Source organism: Choloepus didactylus, chromosome 10, assembly GCF_015220235.1.
Source record: "Choloepus didactylus isolate mChoDid1 chromosome 10, mChoDid1.pri, whole genome shotgun sequence".
NCBI lineage: Eukaryota > Metazoa > Chordata > Mammalia > Pilosa > Megalonychidae > Choloepus > Choloepus didactylus.
Genome location: NC_051316.1, coordinates 11174518 through 11190140, shown reverse-complemented (window position 1 = coordinate 11190140; position 15623 = coordinate 11174518). Strand labels below are relative to the sequence as shown.

The window sequence follows — 15623 nt, the reverse complement described above, 5'->3', positions numbered from 1 at the left end:
CCAGAGAAAGGTGCATCCAAGGAGGGGCCAGGGGTACGCTAGGGAAGGGGCAGGAGGGAGCCCCGAGAAGGCTGCGGAGCAAGTCCTTGCTCTCTCCGTACCCTGCCGGGGGCTCAGAGCCCCTCTGGGGCAGGCCCCAGGCTGCAAGGGAGGGAGAGTGGGAAGTCCCCTCAGCAAGAGCTGGGCACAATCCACTGGGCGGCGTGAGCTGCCAGGGCCTTCTAGCCCTGCTGGCTCCCTGGAGCTGTGGTCACAGCACTGACAGGTGCCACAGAGAAGGCATGTGGGGTGGTCTCCAGGCCCCCACCCAGGCCCCAGCTGCGGCCCAGCATCCTCCCCACCAACTGTGCACCCAGCTGCCCGGGCAGCATCCCAAACCCTAAGCTGCCTTTAGAGAGGAGGGAATCCATCCCTGGGCGGGCGGGATTTAACCAGAATTGAGCGCCATTTAGGAAAGATTACCCCTAATTGCCCTGGTGGGTGTCGGGAGACAGGCTCCTGGCCAGCAGAGCCCTGAGCTGGCGGAGGTCCCCGCAGCCCCTGGCTCCTGCAGTCGGGGACACAGGCCAGCAGGGGCAACCCTTGTCTCCTTGGCAGATGCCCAGCCTGCATGGGTCCCAGGCAGGGGCAGCCCGGCAGGGTCCCAGACAACAAACAGGAGAGCGGCCGCAGCTACCAGTGCTCTCTTCCCGCACCGCAAACTTCCTCCCAGGTGGGACGCCCAGCAAGGAGCAGGAGCCCTGAACTCAGGTCTGTCTCCCTCCAAGGCCGCCGTCCCTTTGTGCCATGTTGCCTCCTCCTAGGGAGGCCTGTACCACATGCCATGAGCACGGGGCCATGGAGAGAAAGGTGGTCACTCGGCTGTATACATGCCCACATGTCCCTGGAAAGTTCTGGAAGGCAGACGAGACCTGCCAGAGAGTGAGAGAGAGGGGGGAGGGGGAGGCCCTTCTGAACGGTCTCCATGTTTTACCGGGAGCAAGCCATGCTCTGACACTATAAAGAAAACTGAGAGAGACTACTGGGCATTGTCCCTGGCCTCAGACTGCAAAATGCACAGGGACATGCAGGGTTTAAATCAGACAGCATTTCCCCAGACACTGGTGTGACAGTTTTAATGGTACAGGGATGGGCATTTTCCTTTTAATAGTGAGGCACTGATTTTTATACTTAGTATCAATTTGCCACAAATTTAAACAGTGGAAAAATATATTCTTTTTAAACAAGTTAATGTCTGAAAGTCAGAATAAAGAAAAATAGTAACATAAGTGGGAGTTTGCAAACATGGCAAACACTGGCAGGTGACACAAGGAAGAAAGACATGTCAGCCCCTGGTCCCAGTGGGGCCACGTGTCCGTCCACCCCACAGCCCCTGGTCCCAGTGGAGCCGCGTGTCCATCCACCCCACAGCCCCTGGGGCCCAGCAGGGCCGCGTGCACCCCCACTCTGGCATTCAGTGACAGTCCCCTGAGCCCACAGGGTCATTGGCTACATGGCTGCAGGAACACTTCTGAGGGACTGCGGGCTTTATGGTGCCCATGTACAGGGATGTGATGGCTGAGCTGGGAGAAGTGAGGCCCCACCCCGACTGTTGCATAAGAGGCAAAGCGCAGCCTGACCTCACTCTCCAAGCCTTGCTCCACATCCATCCACCCAGGGCTTCCAGCCTGGACTGCATGAGCTGGGGCAGGCGCCAATGGGAGCAGGCCCGCCGGCTCCTTCCTGAGCCATAACGTGTCCCTGCATGCACGCTGTCCAGCTTGTCCAGCAGGGATAGCCCCAGGCCCGTGGGGTGGATCGACCCTTCTCATGTGGGGAGGAGGCAAGCCACTCACTCTGAAGTCATCCCCGATATCCTCTTTCGGAGACTAACCCGGGGCCATTTAATAATCCAATCATAACAACCCAGCTAGTTAAGTGGCATAAACCACTCAGAGCTGGGCCAAGCCAGCTGCCACCCGGGCCACGGCTGGTGACCGTGGCCCACGTCCAGCCAGGATGGGTGTTCGGTTAATTCTGTCCACTGTGGTGGGGGGAGGAAGAAGCAAACGCTCGTGCCAGCCTGCAGCTTGGGGGGTATCTGTGGGGTTCCCACCAGGGTGAGCCTACAGCGGAAGGTGACAGAGACAAGCACAGGGCCGTCACGGGGCTCAGCGCACCTGGGACCGAGGCAATGAAGAGTGAAGCGGGTGCGTGTCGGCCCTGGCCTGGCCACCACAGGATGCCGGGCAAGGCCTTTACCCTCCTTGAGCCTCACTCCCTCACCAATTCCTGAAAATAAACAGGCACATCAGATTTCAGCCAGGGTGGATAAGGAGGGACAACGGCATGCCAGAAGGAGAGACCATGAGAGACACCCACACCCACCCCCCCCACCCAAATCCCAGGAACGGGAAAAGAAGGTGTGGCTGGCAAGTGGTTGTGTAGGGGAGGCCTGGTTGCAGTTTAAGGCTAAGACATGGGGAAGGAGGCAGGGCGGTGGGAGATCCCAAATCCAGGCCGGCCTGGAGTTCGGAGCACCCTCTGGAACCACCACAAACCCACACGGGGGATTCCTGTAAACACTCCCAGAGCCAGCGAAGAAGGGGAGCCAGTTCTGGGAAGGGAGGTGGCATCCGGCCCTGGGAACCAGGGAGAGGCAGGAGGACAGGCAGGTGAGGGCTCCGGAGGGACGGCGGCAGCAGGCACCCAGCAGTTGCCAGGCAAGGGGGAGTTTTTGAAACCTGGAGGAGCCAGGTGTCACACCCTGGGAGGGATCTCATCAGCCAGTCCCCGCCTGGAGAGTGTGTCACCTCCAACAGGCTCCAGCACCGTCTTCCAGGAACCACCACCGGACCCGAGGCATCTCAGGTCATCCCACAAAAATCCCGGAACCTGGCTGCCTCCTAGACTGACCAGGTAGAGACAGGGTGGTGACACCACTCACCATGATTCTGTAATAGTGAGCGCAAGACATTACACATTTACACACCGTCCCAACCAACAGAACTTCACGACACAGGGTGAACCTTAACGCATGCAAGTTTTTTAAAAATCCTGTAGCAGGCTGAGGATCCCAGAAAGGAATGCAGGCTGTGACAAGAGAACTGAACTGCATTACAGACATAGGAAACAGCCTGATGAAGGGGGGAAGGAAAAGGTGCTACCCTAAGTAACTCCGGAGATAAGAGGAATCTGAGAGATCGGAGGCAAAAGGAACTGTACACAAGCAAAGCGCTCTAGCTGATAATGTTGTTTTCCACTGGGGTTAACAGTTCTGAAACCACCGTAAGTCATCCTGGGATTGAACGGTTACGTGGCTGTGAGGAGGATGGGGAGAGCTGGCCCCTCACGTTGGATGGAGACCATGGCCCAGCAGGGAGGGCAAAGAGAGTGAGCGCCGTGGTGAGGGGCCAGGGCTGGAGGCACCGTGATGGCCTCATGTCGAGCCTGATATAGACACCGACATGTGTGCACTTGGGGCCACTGTCCGCACAGAGACCTGCTGGCCCTGTCAGCTGAAGGGCCCTGGAGCAACAGCACACGGATTCGTGTTCTAATCTCACTCCCCAACATAAAGAACCCGGGCTCTGGGGAGAGACGACTGATCTTAGGAGTGAGGCAGGAAATACACAGGTTGAGGCTGACGCATCTTGAAATGCCAGAAGAAAGGGAATGCTCCCCAAACAAAAAACCCCAATGACAGGTGATGGGGTATTCAGAGGGGGACACCAGCGCCAGCTAGAATATGAGCCTCAAAAGAAGCAAAGTAGGATGGGATTATACCCAGGGCACAAATAAATTATCCAGGAGTCAGTACTGAGGGAAATAAATGTAGAATAAATAAATGAGGGAGAAGAGACAACTCCCCCAGGCAGAAAAATTCTAAATACCTTAAGTAGATACTCTGCCCAGGAGGAGGAGAGTATGACTCTCCACTCCAGGGCTCGGAACAGAAAGGGGAAAAAAAGGAGAAACTTTCAGGTGGAGGAACCCAGCTCGCTGCCTCAACCAGAAGGCCAAAGTTGACATCAACAATAAAAAATCATGCTGCCAGTGTGTGGCTCTGATATGATGTGGGGAGAGGGCACCTGACCTGAAGTGTCCTCCCAAACCCCCAGTCTAGTCACAAGAAAACACCAGGAAAGTCCCGGCTGAAGGGATTTCTGCTGTCTACACAAAAGTCAAAACAAGGAAACCAAGGCCTGCAGAAGGGAATGCCCTGCTCAGGGCCCACAGCAAGTCAAGCCAAGGGCTGCTGAGTCAGCCGCCCTGCTCCCTGCTGGGCAGTGACATGGGTGAGTCCCTGCCCTGTGCCTCAGTGTCCCCACCGGAGGTCCTCCCTCCTCAGCACCTGCCTGACATCAAGGACACACCCCATAGGTGACAGTGCACCCCAGGCGGGCATGGAGCAGGCGCCAGTAAGGGCTGGTTTAACACGAGCGGGGGACGGGGGATGACGCTGTGGCCAACGTGAGAGCCAAGTGACTCTCCCATCATCTGAAGGAGTGGCTGCAGCCAAGCTTTAAGAGAAGGAAAACGAAAGACAAGATGGGAGGCGGGTAGCTGGCTGGGCAGATACAGGAGCTGCAACCTCAGCGGGGACCAAGGGGGCAGCATGGGGTCTCCAGCCAGGAGGGCAGGGTCACAGGACAGAGCCCTCAGCCAGATGCAATGTGTGGACCCGGTTGGTCCCAGTGCAGACAAAGCAACTGTAAAATGACATTTTGGAGACAAATTGGGGAAATCTGACCATATCAGATGATATTACAGAATTATTGTTTTTTTAAAGCATGAAAATTCAATTGTGGATATGTTTTATAAGAAGGAATCCTTATTTCCCAGCAACACACGTGGATATACGCACAGAAACGGTGGAGTAATGCTGGACTGCAGTGTTACAGCGTGACAAGGTATGACACGGCACTGGTGATGTATTGCAGTAACAGCACCAGCTGCTGAGGCTGGAGGCTGGGGACAAAAGGGTTCACCCTATCATTCTCTCTACTTCTGGTTATGCTTAAAACTCCCAATAATAAGATGCTTTTAAAATACTGTAAAGCCCTTTAGGAAGGGAACCATGCAAAAACAACAACAAAAACTACCTTGAAAAAGACAAACTAAACCTATAAAATGCAAACCATGACAATTATTTTATCTAATAGAACGATCAAGAATGGGAAGCACACCAACAGCCCCTACGGAACCGCCATGGAAATCTTCCATGTCTTCACCCACTTTACTTAAACCTGCTTTTCTACCAGGCAATGGGCAACACCAAATGCTCTACCCTCTGTTTAAAAACGGATGCAGACACACAGAGCACTTTGTTGGTTTGTGGTCTCTGGTGTATGTCACCCACCTAGACATGATGGAAGGCCTGATAAGCAGAAATCCCAAGTTGTCACCCCTGCCAGTCTGGAGGGTGTGGCTCCATTTAGGAGGGAAGGTGGTGCTCAGCTCTACCTTCTGAGGTTTCTCAAACGAATGCGTAATTTCTTAAACACGTAAGTTCTGGAAAGGAAGCCGCCCTCTGTCTTCCTGTGCCTGCCTGCCGCGCCCAGCCTGCCCCAGGCCCACTGTGCACCCCGGGGTGGGAGCTGAGGGCGCCCAGTGAAGAGCCTGTCCAGGACAGCAGGGTCTGACCCTGAGGATGGGGGCCGGGCGCCCCTTGTCCTCTGTGCCGCCACCCCATGACGAGGGACTACTGTTAGCCTCCTCTTACGGGGTGGAAATGGAGGCCCAGAGAGGCAGAGTGGTTTGTCCAGGGCCACACAACTCCCGAGAACCCTCCTGCCTGAGGCTCACCCCCCGCAGTCCACCCTCTGTGTTATGAGGCACCAGCCCAGCTGGCTACGGGGCGGGCTCTCCTCCCAGGGCCCTGGGCCTGGGGTGGCACTCCTTAGCAGGGCTGGCTGTCAACTGGCTGTTGTCTGCGTTTCCCTCCGGCTCCTTCCCACTAAGCCACAAAGCATGCCTGGCATGCCTCAAAGACGAGCCAGCTCAGTCACAGCCCGCTCCAGCCCTGCACCCAGCAGACGATGGCTAGGTCAGCAGGGCTGCCTAGAACACACCATCCGGTGGCTGGACGCGGGGTCTCCGACAATCTCCCCAGCAGATGGGCCCTTTGTGACGCCTTCTCGGCTGCCTGTCCCACCATGTACACTTTGCAGCAGAGATGGCTCGCCCAGCCATTGAGTGACAAGAACGGGAGCACGAGGCCATCATCTTTGGACATTGGTCACCACCTGTCCCTGATTGTAAGACCCTGGGGATGGCGGCACCTTCAACACCCCAAGGATTCATCAGGACCCCAGCTCCCAGCATGAGTCAGGCTTCTTCATGCCCAGAGCAGCCCCCTGCCACAGTCCCAGCCCCCCTAAAAGGGCCTCGGGTCTTCCGGAGCCTCCCCGGCCCCCCAACGGTTCTCTGCTTCAGACACAGGCTTCTGTAATGCTGGATTTCCCCCAAGGATGCAAGGATGCAAGGGTGGCATCAGAAGAGCAGGAGGCACCCTACATGTTTAAACCACTATCCATGTTTTCCTTCCCAGACAGCAAACCCTCACACTCCAGTTAACTTTCAAAGACCCCCGAGCAGTGGAGCACACAAGGGGTTCACCCCAGCCACCCTCTCACTTCAGGGAGGCATGCCTGGTGGTAAGAGCAGGGGCCGAGCTGAACACACAGCTTGGACAACTACTCGGCTTCTCTGGGCCTCGGTTTCCCTGGCTGTAAAGTGGACAGAGAGCAATGGTGAGAACTGGGCTGGTGTGAGGACTGCAGGGCAAGTGGGGCATGGCAAGGCTGCAAGGGCGCCTGGGTGAGGCACTCAGCCTCGCCCAAGCACTCTCACCCAGAGGCCCCCACCGGTCCCTGGCAGCCCCTCTTCTGTGCAGCAACCCTCACCCAGGCTCAGACCCTCTGATATCATCACATATGAGATTAAACTGGGGCATCGGTGGGCCTTCCAGAAGGAAATGCGAGCTTGCGCGCAGGTGGAGCAGCAGGGGCGAGGACCCATCCTTGTTTGCACCAGCTCAGGGGAGGTGAAAGAAGGGAGAACAAGAAATCCAAATGCAGGCCCCATTCAGCCTGTGAAGGCCCCAGGCATCGAGCTGAGAGACCAGGCCCTCAGGGAGGCAGCTGCAGGGGTCACTGAAGGCTGAGTAGGGGACAAAGGGCAGGAGCTGTGCAGAAGGGAACAAATGAGGCTACAGGTGCAGCAGTGAGGCTCGGGGAGAGAGCCAGACCCCCGAGCTACCAACGCGTCATTAAGCACTTATGTGTCTAGCTGCACCCAGCCCTTGCCACGTCACCCTTCACCTAATTCTACCCACAGCTCCTCTGGGAGGTAACACCTCACCCTGCCTCACCTCACAGAGAAGGAACTCAATGCTCCAAAAGCTTGGCCATGTCCCGAGGTGACATGGGAAGGCACCGAGGGGTAAGACCCAAACTCTCAGGGCCCGAGCACAGTTAAGGCTAAGACTGTACCAGACCCTGCCCCCAAAGGCAGGCCTAAGAGGGCAGGCAGGGGCTCCGTACCCTCACCAAGCCTGATCCACAGAGACCCCAAGGATCCAGGCCTGGTCCCCACCACACCCTCCTACCTCATCCCAGACTCTGTCCCCTGCTCAGGCACCTGCCCCACCCAGAAGATGGGCCCCGGCAGCCCCCACACACTGTCCCTTGGAAGCTGCAGCTGAGGAGACTGAGTGAGACTTGCCTGGCCTCAAGTCACATGGCCACCCAGGACTGGACACCCCATTTGCCTGACCCTCTTAAATGTCAAGGGTAGGCATGGGGCAGGTGGCACAGCTGGACTCAGGACAGATGTTCCCCTTTGCAAAACAGGCCAGTGGGCACCCTCCTGCGCCCCAGCCAATGCCCATGCTGTCACGGGGACACCCCTGAAGACACCCCCCCCAAAGAGAAAGGCTATGGTGGGAGCACTAACCCCCACTCACCCACCACAGGGCCCGCTTCAGCTCTGCACCTAACTCCAACCCCAAGACCAGTCAACCAGCTTCTGTCCCTCAAAAACTGCATTACCTGCAAATGCTGGCTAGAAGAAGCAATTCCGCTGGACAATGATTTGTTAATATCCTAAACTCATGTTAACTCTAGAAATAAGCTTTTAAAAATTAAGATGGTTCACTTCTCTACGGGAAGTGAAAATAAAAGGCCTCACAACACTGTCTCCTCAAATCTTGACTTTCAAAATAAGAGTTAAGATTTTCAACCACAGCACTGGCCAAAGCTGAGTTGGCAGTACACTGTGCTGGCCGGGAATGAGTAAGCAGGGCCCTTCTGTACTGCTGAGGGAGGGGGAGCTGGGCAAACTTTCTAGCAATATTCTCTGAAACTTTCATGCACAAATTTCTCAGAGGCCGGCAGGGACTTCCAGCGGAAGCATTTCTAAGCCCCACCTTGCCCAGGCGGAAACTGATGTTCAGAATGGGGAAGCAATTTGTCCAGCGTCACGTGGCCAGTCAGCGGGGAAGCCAGGCGGCGAGATTCAAACCCAAGCAGGCGGGCGAAGGACACGAATACCTGCACACCCTCCTCCTGAGTGCTAGGGACTTAACCTCTAATAAAATGTTTGTGTTTACGATATCAAAGAGCTGACGGCGACTAAAACGTCCAGAAGTGAGAACTAGTTCAGTCATGACAGCATGTTCTTACAGCGGACATCGAATGCGAGTACTTCATGCGTGTGTGTGTCTGCCCGGGAGGGGCTCTGTCACGCACTTCAGGGAAGGGCAGCTGGCTTGGACACCTCCAGGCCTACCCCCGGGCACATCGAGGGAAGACATCAGGCACCAGGAAGAGACTCCTAACAGCTGTGTGCCAGAAGCAGGGGCAGCCCCATCACTGGGAGAGCAGAAACGCAGGCAGAGAGCATCCCCACAGTCCCGGCCTCTCTCGGTGTTTCTCTCCCTCTCTCCCGGGGCTCTTGCAGGGGGGACCACATCTCACGTGCCAGCCCAGATGGCTTGACGGAGGGGCCAACAACCTGCTGACAGATGACCAAGGGCTGCCCCAGCCAGCCTGGCAAATCTGGGATGGATGGAGGGGTGGCAGGAGCCTTGCTCCCAGGATGCCCCTCAGTCAATCATTCGCTAGTGCTAACTGGTATATTCAGCCTGGCAGTGCTTTAAGCCCTTGGCTTGGGTTCATGTGTTTACTTCTGTCCACAGTCACAGAGCTCCTCCTGGGTAGTGAGGCAAGGGAGGCTCCAAGCGGTCAAGGCACCTGCCCAAGGCCGGCTGGTAGCGGAGGAGCAGGGAGGTGGGCTGTTGGGGAAGCAGCAAGCACGGGAGATCCCTGGGACCTGGGAGCCAGTAGCCAAGAGCCCATGTGGGTAAGGGGGAGTAGTCCGGTGGGGAAGGCAGCAAGGAGCCCAGAGAAACCGACAGGCTATGGAAGCACCCCACTCCATGCCTGAGCCCCCTGCCAGGCCTTTCCAATTCTACAATCTTCTCAACAACCCTTTCCAAGTGGGCAATATTGCAACCCCCATTTTGCAGAGACGGAAACCAAGGCTTACGGAGGGCCCGGCCCACAAGCCACATCACTAGCTGGACCCTGGGTCCAAATCTCCGTGCATCCACCCAGATTAGGGTTTAAGAGCTGGGGAGGCATGGGATAGAAACTAGCATTTAAATTGCCCCAGGAGAATTCTGCAAGCGACAGGTTGCCTGGTTCAACAGAACTGCCTTTCCCAGAAGCTCCCGGAGGCTCTCCCTCAATGAGAAAACCTCAGGCAGCTTGGGGGCCTGATCTCCTACCGCCCAAAGTGAAAACCCAATGGGAAACAGAAGTCTCTGTCCACGAGGAACTCAGTCCCACGAAAGCACCCATGGACCTGCCAGCACGTCGTTAGAGGCCTCCTGGGTGGCACAGCACAGAAGGGTAGGAGGGAAGCGGAGGACAGGAAGTGGGCGAGGGAGGCAAAACATCCCAGTTGACAGCAGAAGCAATCACCGCCATGAGGACACAGCCCCTGGTTACAGAGCTGGGCTTGGGGAAGGGACACTGGGTGGACCCCAGGTGACAGCCCACAGCCCCATGCAAAACCAAGTCCCTGACTTCCTCAGGTCTCTGTCTAGGGCCTTTCCCAGACTCACGACTGGAAAAGAGGGAAAGTGATCTGCCCACAACAGCGACACAGACCCAGGCCTGGCCTTTCTCAGCTGGTCATCCAAAAACTGCAGAAGCTATCACCCCCGCCTTATAAAACGGACACCAGGAGAAAGGCAGGTTGGCAGATGGCCATCTCCCCTGTCTCTGCTTGCAGAGATCAAGACTCACTCCCACATGTCGTGTCTAGGACGCGGTGGGACCCGCCTGATGGCTCCCAGGAAACCCCTGGGCATGCATCCTTCTGGGAGTGGGCCAGTTACAGCACGGTGGCTCCCCTGTCACTTGGCCAGGGTCCCTGTCCTTCCTCACGGGCATGGGAGGAGGGTGGAGGTGCAAAGGAGCCCAGAAGCCGGGGTCCCCGGGATCCCACCCGCAGGGGTCGCCCCAGTTGGGGAGGGAGCGAGACTCCCCCACCGGCATCTCCCTCTGCTGGGCGAAGGGTGACCTTGGGCGCTGTCGCCTCCCTCTCCGCCCCAGGGCAGCCGGCCCTGCAGAGCCCGAGACCCCCCCACCCAACCCGCAGCCCGCAGGGTGGGTACGGGGGGTCCGGGCCCGGGGTCAGCGGGGTCGCCCACCTCTTTGAGCTGCTCCATCTCGCCGCGGATGGCCTCGTAGTCCACCTCGAGCTCCTCGAACTGCAGCTTGAGCTGGTGCTTCTCCTCGAGCACCGCCAGCCCGTACTCGGCCGCCTGGATCTTCTCGCGCGTGGTCTCGGCCAGCTCGTGGGCGAGCCGCTTCACCTCGGCGCGCAGCCATTCGGGCTGCGCCTCCATCACCAGCCGCGCGTACTCCTCCTCCTCCGACGGCGCCGACATGGCGCGGGCTGGGGCAGGCCAGGGGCCGTCGCTCACGCCGCGCTCTGCAGCCGCCGCCGCCCAGCCCCGACGGCCGCCCCGGGCCGCGGACGCGCCGCCGCACTGCTCACCGCCGCCGCCGCCCGGGGAACTGTGGGAGCTGGAGTCCCGCCGCGCACCCCCCACAAGCCCCGGCGTGCCCCGCGCCGCCTCGCCACGCCCCCTCCTCCCCCTGCCGCGATTGGCCCGCGCCGCCGCCGACGTCACAGAGGCGGAGACGCCGGAGCGTTCCCGGCGGCCTTCGCGCGCATTTCTTTCGCTGCGCGCAGGGCGGCCGGAAGCTACCCGGGGCGGGTCCAGGGACCCCCCCCCCCCGGAACGAGCGCTCGCCGCCTAATCCCGGCGGACGGCGAGACTGTGGCCTCCGCGCCGGCTGTGCATCTGCAGGCAGATGGTTCAGCCTCCCTGAGCCTGGGTTTTCCCGTCTGGTCTCGGTAGGAGTGAATGAGCTCCACCAACAGGGGACGGTGTGTCCGTACCCGCCCCGGGTCGGGAGAGCAGCTACCGGCTCTGGTGTTCCAGAAAAATCGTGGAGAGCGCCTTGGGCCCTCTTGGAGGAGCTGCTCCTCGCGGTGCTTGGACGTCCGACTCGGGAGCCCGCGTCGGTGCACGGCGGCAGGGACTGGCTACCAAAACAGGAGTAGCCGTGCTGTTAAAGTGAGTGAGCTGGACAGAGCCCCGAGACATTGTGGGGTGATAAGTGGGAAAGGGTCCCCTTCTAGTAAAGACTTAGAAACGATGTTAGACATGCTCGGTGGGGACGTAGATGGATATAACTGTAGATGGATATAAATGTTGAGGATGGCAAGAGGGCACAGCAAAATCACAGGTTAGCAGAGGGAACTGTAGGGATTGGAGGGGTCTGTTGCCCCAACCACTTTCTTTTATAACTCGTAAACATTTCAGGATGTATTTCCTAAGCATAAAGGCATAACCACAGTTATACAGATATCAAATTCAGGATATTTACCTTTAATCAACACCATCATCTTATCTACAGTCTATATTCCGATTTCATTGGTGTCCCAGTACTGTCCTTTATGGCTACTTTTTTTCTGGCCCAGGTTTAGTCTGGGATCATGGATGACACTCATTTGGCATGTCTCTTTAAACTCCTTGAATCTGGGGGGCTTTCTCAGTTTTCATCTTTAATGATCTTGACCATTCTGGGGAATATGGGCCAGCTATTTGCACAGTGTGCCTCAATTTGGGTTTGTCTGATATATCCTGTGCCAGTTTGGATGTAGTGTGTCCCCCAAAACACCATTATCTTTGATGTAATTTTGTGTGGGCAGACATATTAGGGTTGATTAGATTGTAATTCTTTGAGTGTTTCCATGGAGATGCGACCTACCCAACTGTGGGTGATGACTCGACTGGATAATTTCCATGGAGGTGTGGCCCCGCCCATTCCATGTGGGCCTTGATTAGTTCACTGGAGCACTAGATAAGCTCAGACAGAAGGAGCGAGCTTGCTACAGCCAAGAGTGACACTTTGAAGAATGTACAGGAGCTGAAAGAGGAGCTGCAGCTTACAGAGACATTTTGGAGATGGCCTTTGAAAGCCAACTTTTGCTCCAGAGAAGCTAAGAGAGGACAAATGCTCCAAGAGCAACTGAGAGTGACATTTTTCAGGAGCTGAAGCCTAGGGAGGAACGTCCTGGGAGAAAGCCATTTTGAAACCAGAACTCTGGAGCAGACACCAGCCACGTGCCTGCCCAGCTAACAGAGGTTTTCTGGACCCCATTGGCCATCCTCCAGTGAAGGTACCCAGTTGCTGATATGTTACCTTGGACACTTATGGCCTTAGGAATGTAACTGTGTAACCAAATAAATCCCCTTTTATAAAAGCCAATCCATTTCTGGTGTTTTGCATTCTGGCATCATTAGCAAACTGGAACATATCCCCATGAATAGATATATGTCTATCATGTCCAGCAGGAATATCACAGAAGTGAGAATGAGTCCTCGGTACATCATATCTGGACATATATAATGTTGATTTTGTCCCATTGGTTGTTGGTGGTTTTACGATCACCTTAGTTAAGATGGTATCTGCTGGGTTTCTTCCCTGTCAAGTTACATCTTAGGAGAAGACACTTTCAGGCTATGCAAATATCCTGTTACTCCTCACTCTTTTACCGTCTGGTTTTACCATTAGTTGATATTTTTTGCCTGAATTATTGCCATACTAGTTGCTTTTCTATTTCCATCATTCCATCTCCATTTATTAGTTGGTTTTGTCCTATAAGGAAGATATTTCCCTTCTTATCCATTCATCATCAATATGGACTCAAGGATTCTTATTTTAGTCAATGGGATGTAAGCCACTACTCTCCTTATTTACTTTTATGCTCCAGTCATCCCAGATGTAGCCATCAGGGGCCCCTACAAGCTGGCCACTGTATCCTTTCAATACATCACCTCTTTTGAACTTTCTTTTCTGGCACAACAGGTTCTAAGATCCTATACTTTCCATGTCCCAGACCTGGAATCAACCATTTCTTAAAGGGGACCTGATTTCTTTTAGTGGTTTAAACATGTTTTTTTTTTGTTTTTTTTTTTGAGAAGAATATGCCATATTATTACTTGTGAAATTAAAAATAATGATTAAGGAGTTCAACCATGGTAGAAGTAGGATGACCAAAGGTCCCGATTTGCTGGGACTACCCTGGGTTTAGCACTTCAGTCCTATATCCCAGGAAACCAGAATTGTTGTTCACCCTAAGTTGGGGAGATCCTAGGGAAAAGAAAGGGAGAAGGAACAAGACTTGTTTGAACAAAGTCCTGGTGTAGGAGGGACTGAAACTCCAAGAATCAGTGACTGGCCCAAGTCACAGCTTCAGTGGCAACACCCAGATCTGACCGACTCTGGCCTGACTTGGGTCCCCCTCCCCACCCCCTGCCTTTATACAGAGCAGATGGTGCAGGCTCAGACCTTGGAGCTTTGACATTGGAGACAGGGTGATGGTGGAAGGGGGTGGGGAAGGCTTCACAGTCAACAGACAGGGACTCTTCTGCTAGGGACACACAAGACCTGTCACTGCGTTCTGGGACTTCCTTCCAGCAGAAGAGAAAGCTGCTCTGCTGCCAGAAGAGGGGGACTTGCAGGGACTGGAAGCAGAGCGGCTCCACACCATCACGCCATGGATAAGCCCTCCCACTTCCTGAGCTCCTGCCAGATACCCAATGTTACCAGGCATTCAACATACATCATCTCATTTCATCCTCCCCACCCTTGCAAGGGTGGGAATTAGTCCATCTTATTTCACAAAGGAGAAAACTGAGACTCAGGGCAAAACCTTGGTATCACCCTCAACTTCCCACTGCTCACAGCCCTCACCCAATCTGTCAGCAAGGTCTGTCCGCTGGGTTCCAGAGCAGACCTCCGCTCAGACCCTTCTCCTCTGCTCCAAGCCCTATAACCTCCTGCCCAGACTAACACAGTCACCTCCTCACTGGCCACCCTGCCCTGACATCCCCACCCAAGTCTATCCTCTGGACAGCAGTAGAGGGGCCCTTTAGACCGAAGTCAGGTCATGACCCTCCTCTGCTCAAAACCTTCCCAGAGTCAAAGCTGAATCTTTGCAAAGGCCTCCAAGGCCCTGGGCAGTCGGCTGACTCACCCTCTGACCTCCTCTCACTACCCTCCGGCCTCCAGCAAGGACCGTTATTCTCTCTGCCTGAAAGCTCTTCCCTGAGATGCCCATGGGGCTCACTCCCTTACCATCTCGGCTTTCTGCTCCAGTGTCCTCATAATCAGACTGGCTTTGTGCCTTTGGCAGCCCCTAGCTCCCTCCCTGCTTGTTTTTTCTCCAGAGCATACTGCATGTTCTTACTCATTTACCTTTTCATTGTTTGTCTCCCCACTAGCATGTCAGCTCCATGAGGACAGGGACCTTGGCGAGGCCAAAAAAGATCTCCTGGGCCATAGCAGAGGCTCCAGTACTTGTGGGAGGAGTGAGTGAGTGAAGAAACATTAAGTGGCCCAGCCAGGAACTGGAGGTGAACTGGGACCCAACTGGATGGAGACAAGGGCCTGACCCCAAAGCCCAAGTTGTCCTCCCCACCCACTAGTCCCCGGAAACTTTCTGACTGGTGGGAAAGTGAGGAACACACAAGAGAACAGAAGTAGCCTTGGCAGAGCAGAGAAGAGGGAGAGCAAGCTGTGGTGGAGACTTGAAAAGTGCTAAGGGACACCAGCAGGGGCCTCATCTCACCAACAACTGGACAAAGGGAAGTGACATTCGTTCCAGGCAATGACACTCTGCCTTTGTAAGCCAATGTTTCCTGGGTCCTCCAACTCCTCTCTGTCCCAAGTGAAGGTGGCAAAGTACCTGTGCTCCCAGATGCCGCAGCCTTGGGCTCGGCCTGCGTGTGGCTGTCTTGGTAGCCTCTGCCCACTTCCCTTGCTTCCTCTTCCCTCAGAGCTCTGCCTGCCCATGTGAATACCTCCTTTCTCTCGGGGTCCTGTCTCCTGTCTGCCTGTGCCCATGCCTTGCAAACTGAGCTAAAAAGAAAGGCCTTCACCACAGCAGCTCCCCTTCAATAGACTGAGGCCCACCACCCTGACGGTGGGGCCAAGAAGCAAAACCTTCCTTGTCCATGATGTCCTGCCCAGGTGTACTTAGCTCAGCTGCCT

At 55.7% G+C, this 15623-nt stretch overlaps 1 protein-coding gene across 2 annotated transcripts in view; it reads right to left on the bottom strand.

Annotated features, from left to right (window-relative positions):
• BICD2 (BICD cargo adaptor 2) overlaps window positions 1-11046 on the bottom strand; it is a 59060-nt gene extending 48014 nt beyond the window's left edge. For both annotated transcript variants that reach the window (XM_037797477.1, XM_037797478.1), the window contains exon 1: window positions 10703-11046. In XM_037797477.1, the coding sequence (XP_037653405.1) occupies window positions 10703-10942 (240 nt within the window). In that variant the 5' untranslated portion in view covers window positions 10943-11046. The remainder of the gene's footprint in view (window positions 1-10702) is intronic.
• Between the last annotated feature and the right edge of the window lie 4577 nt (window positions 11047-15623).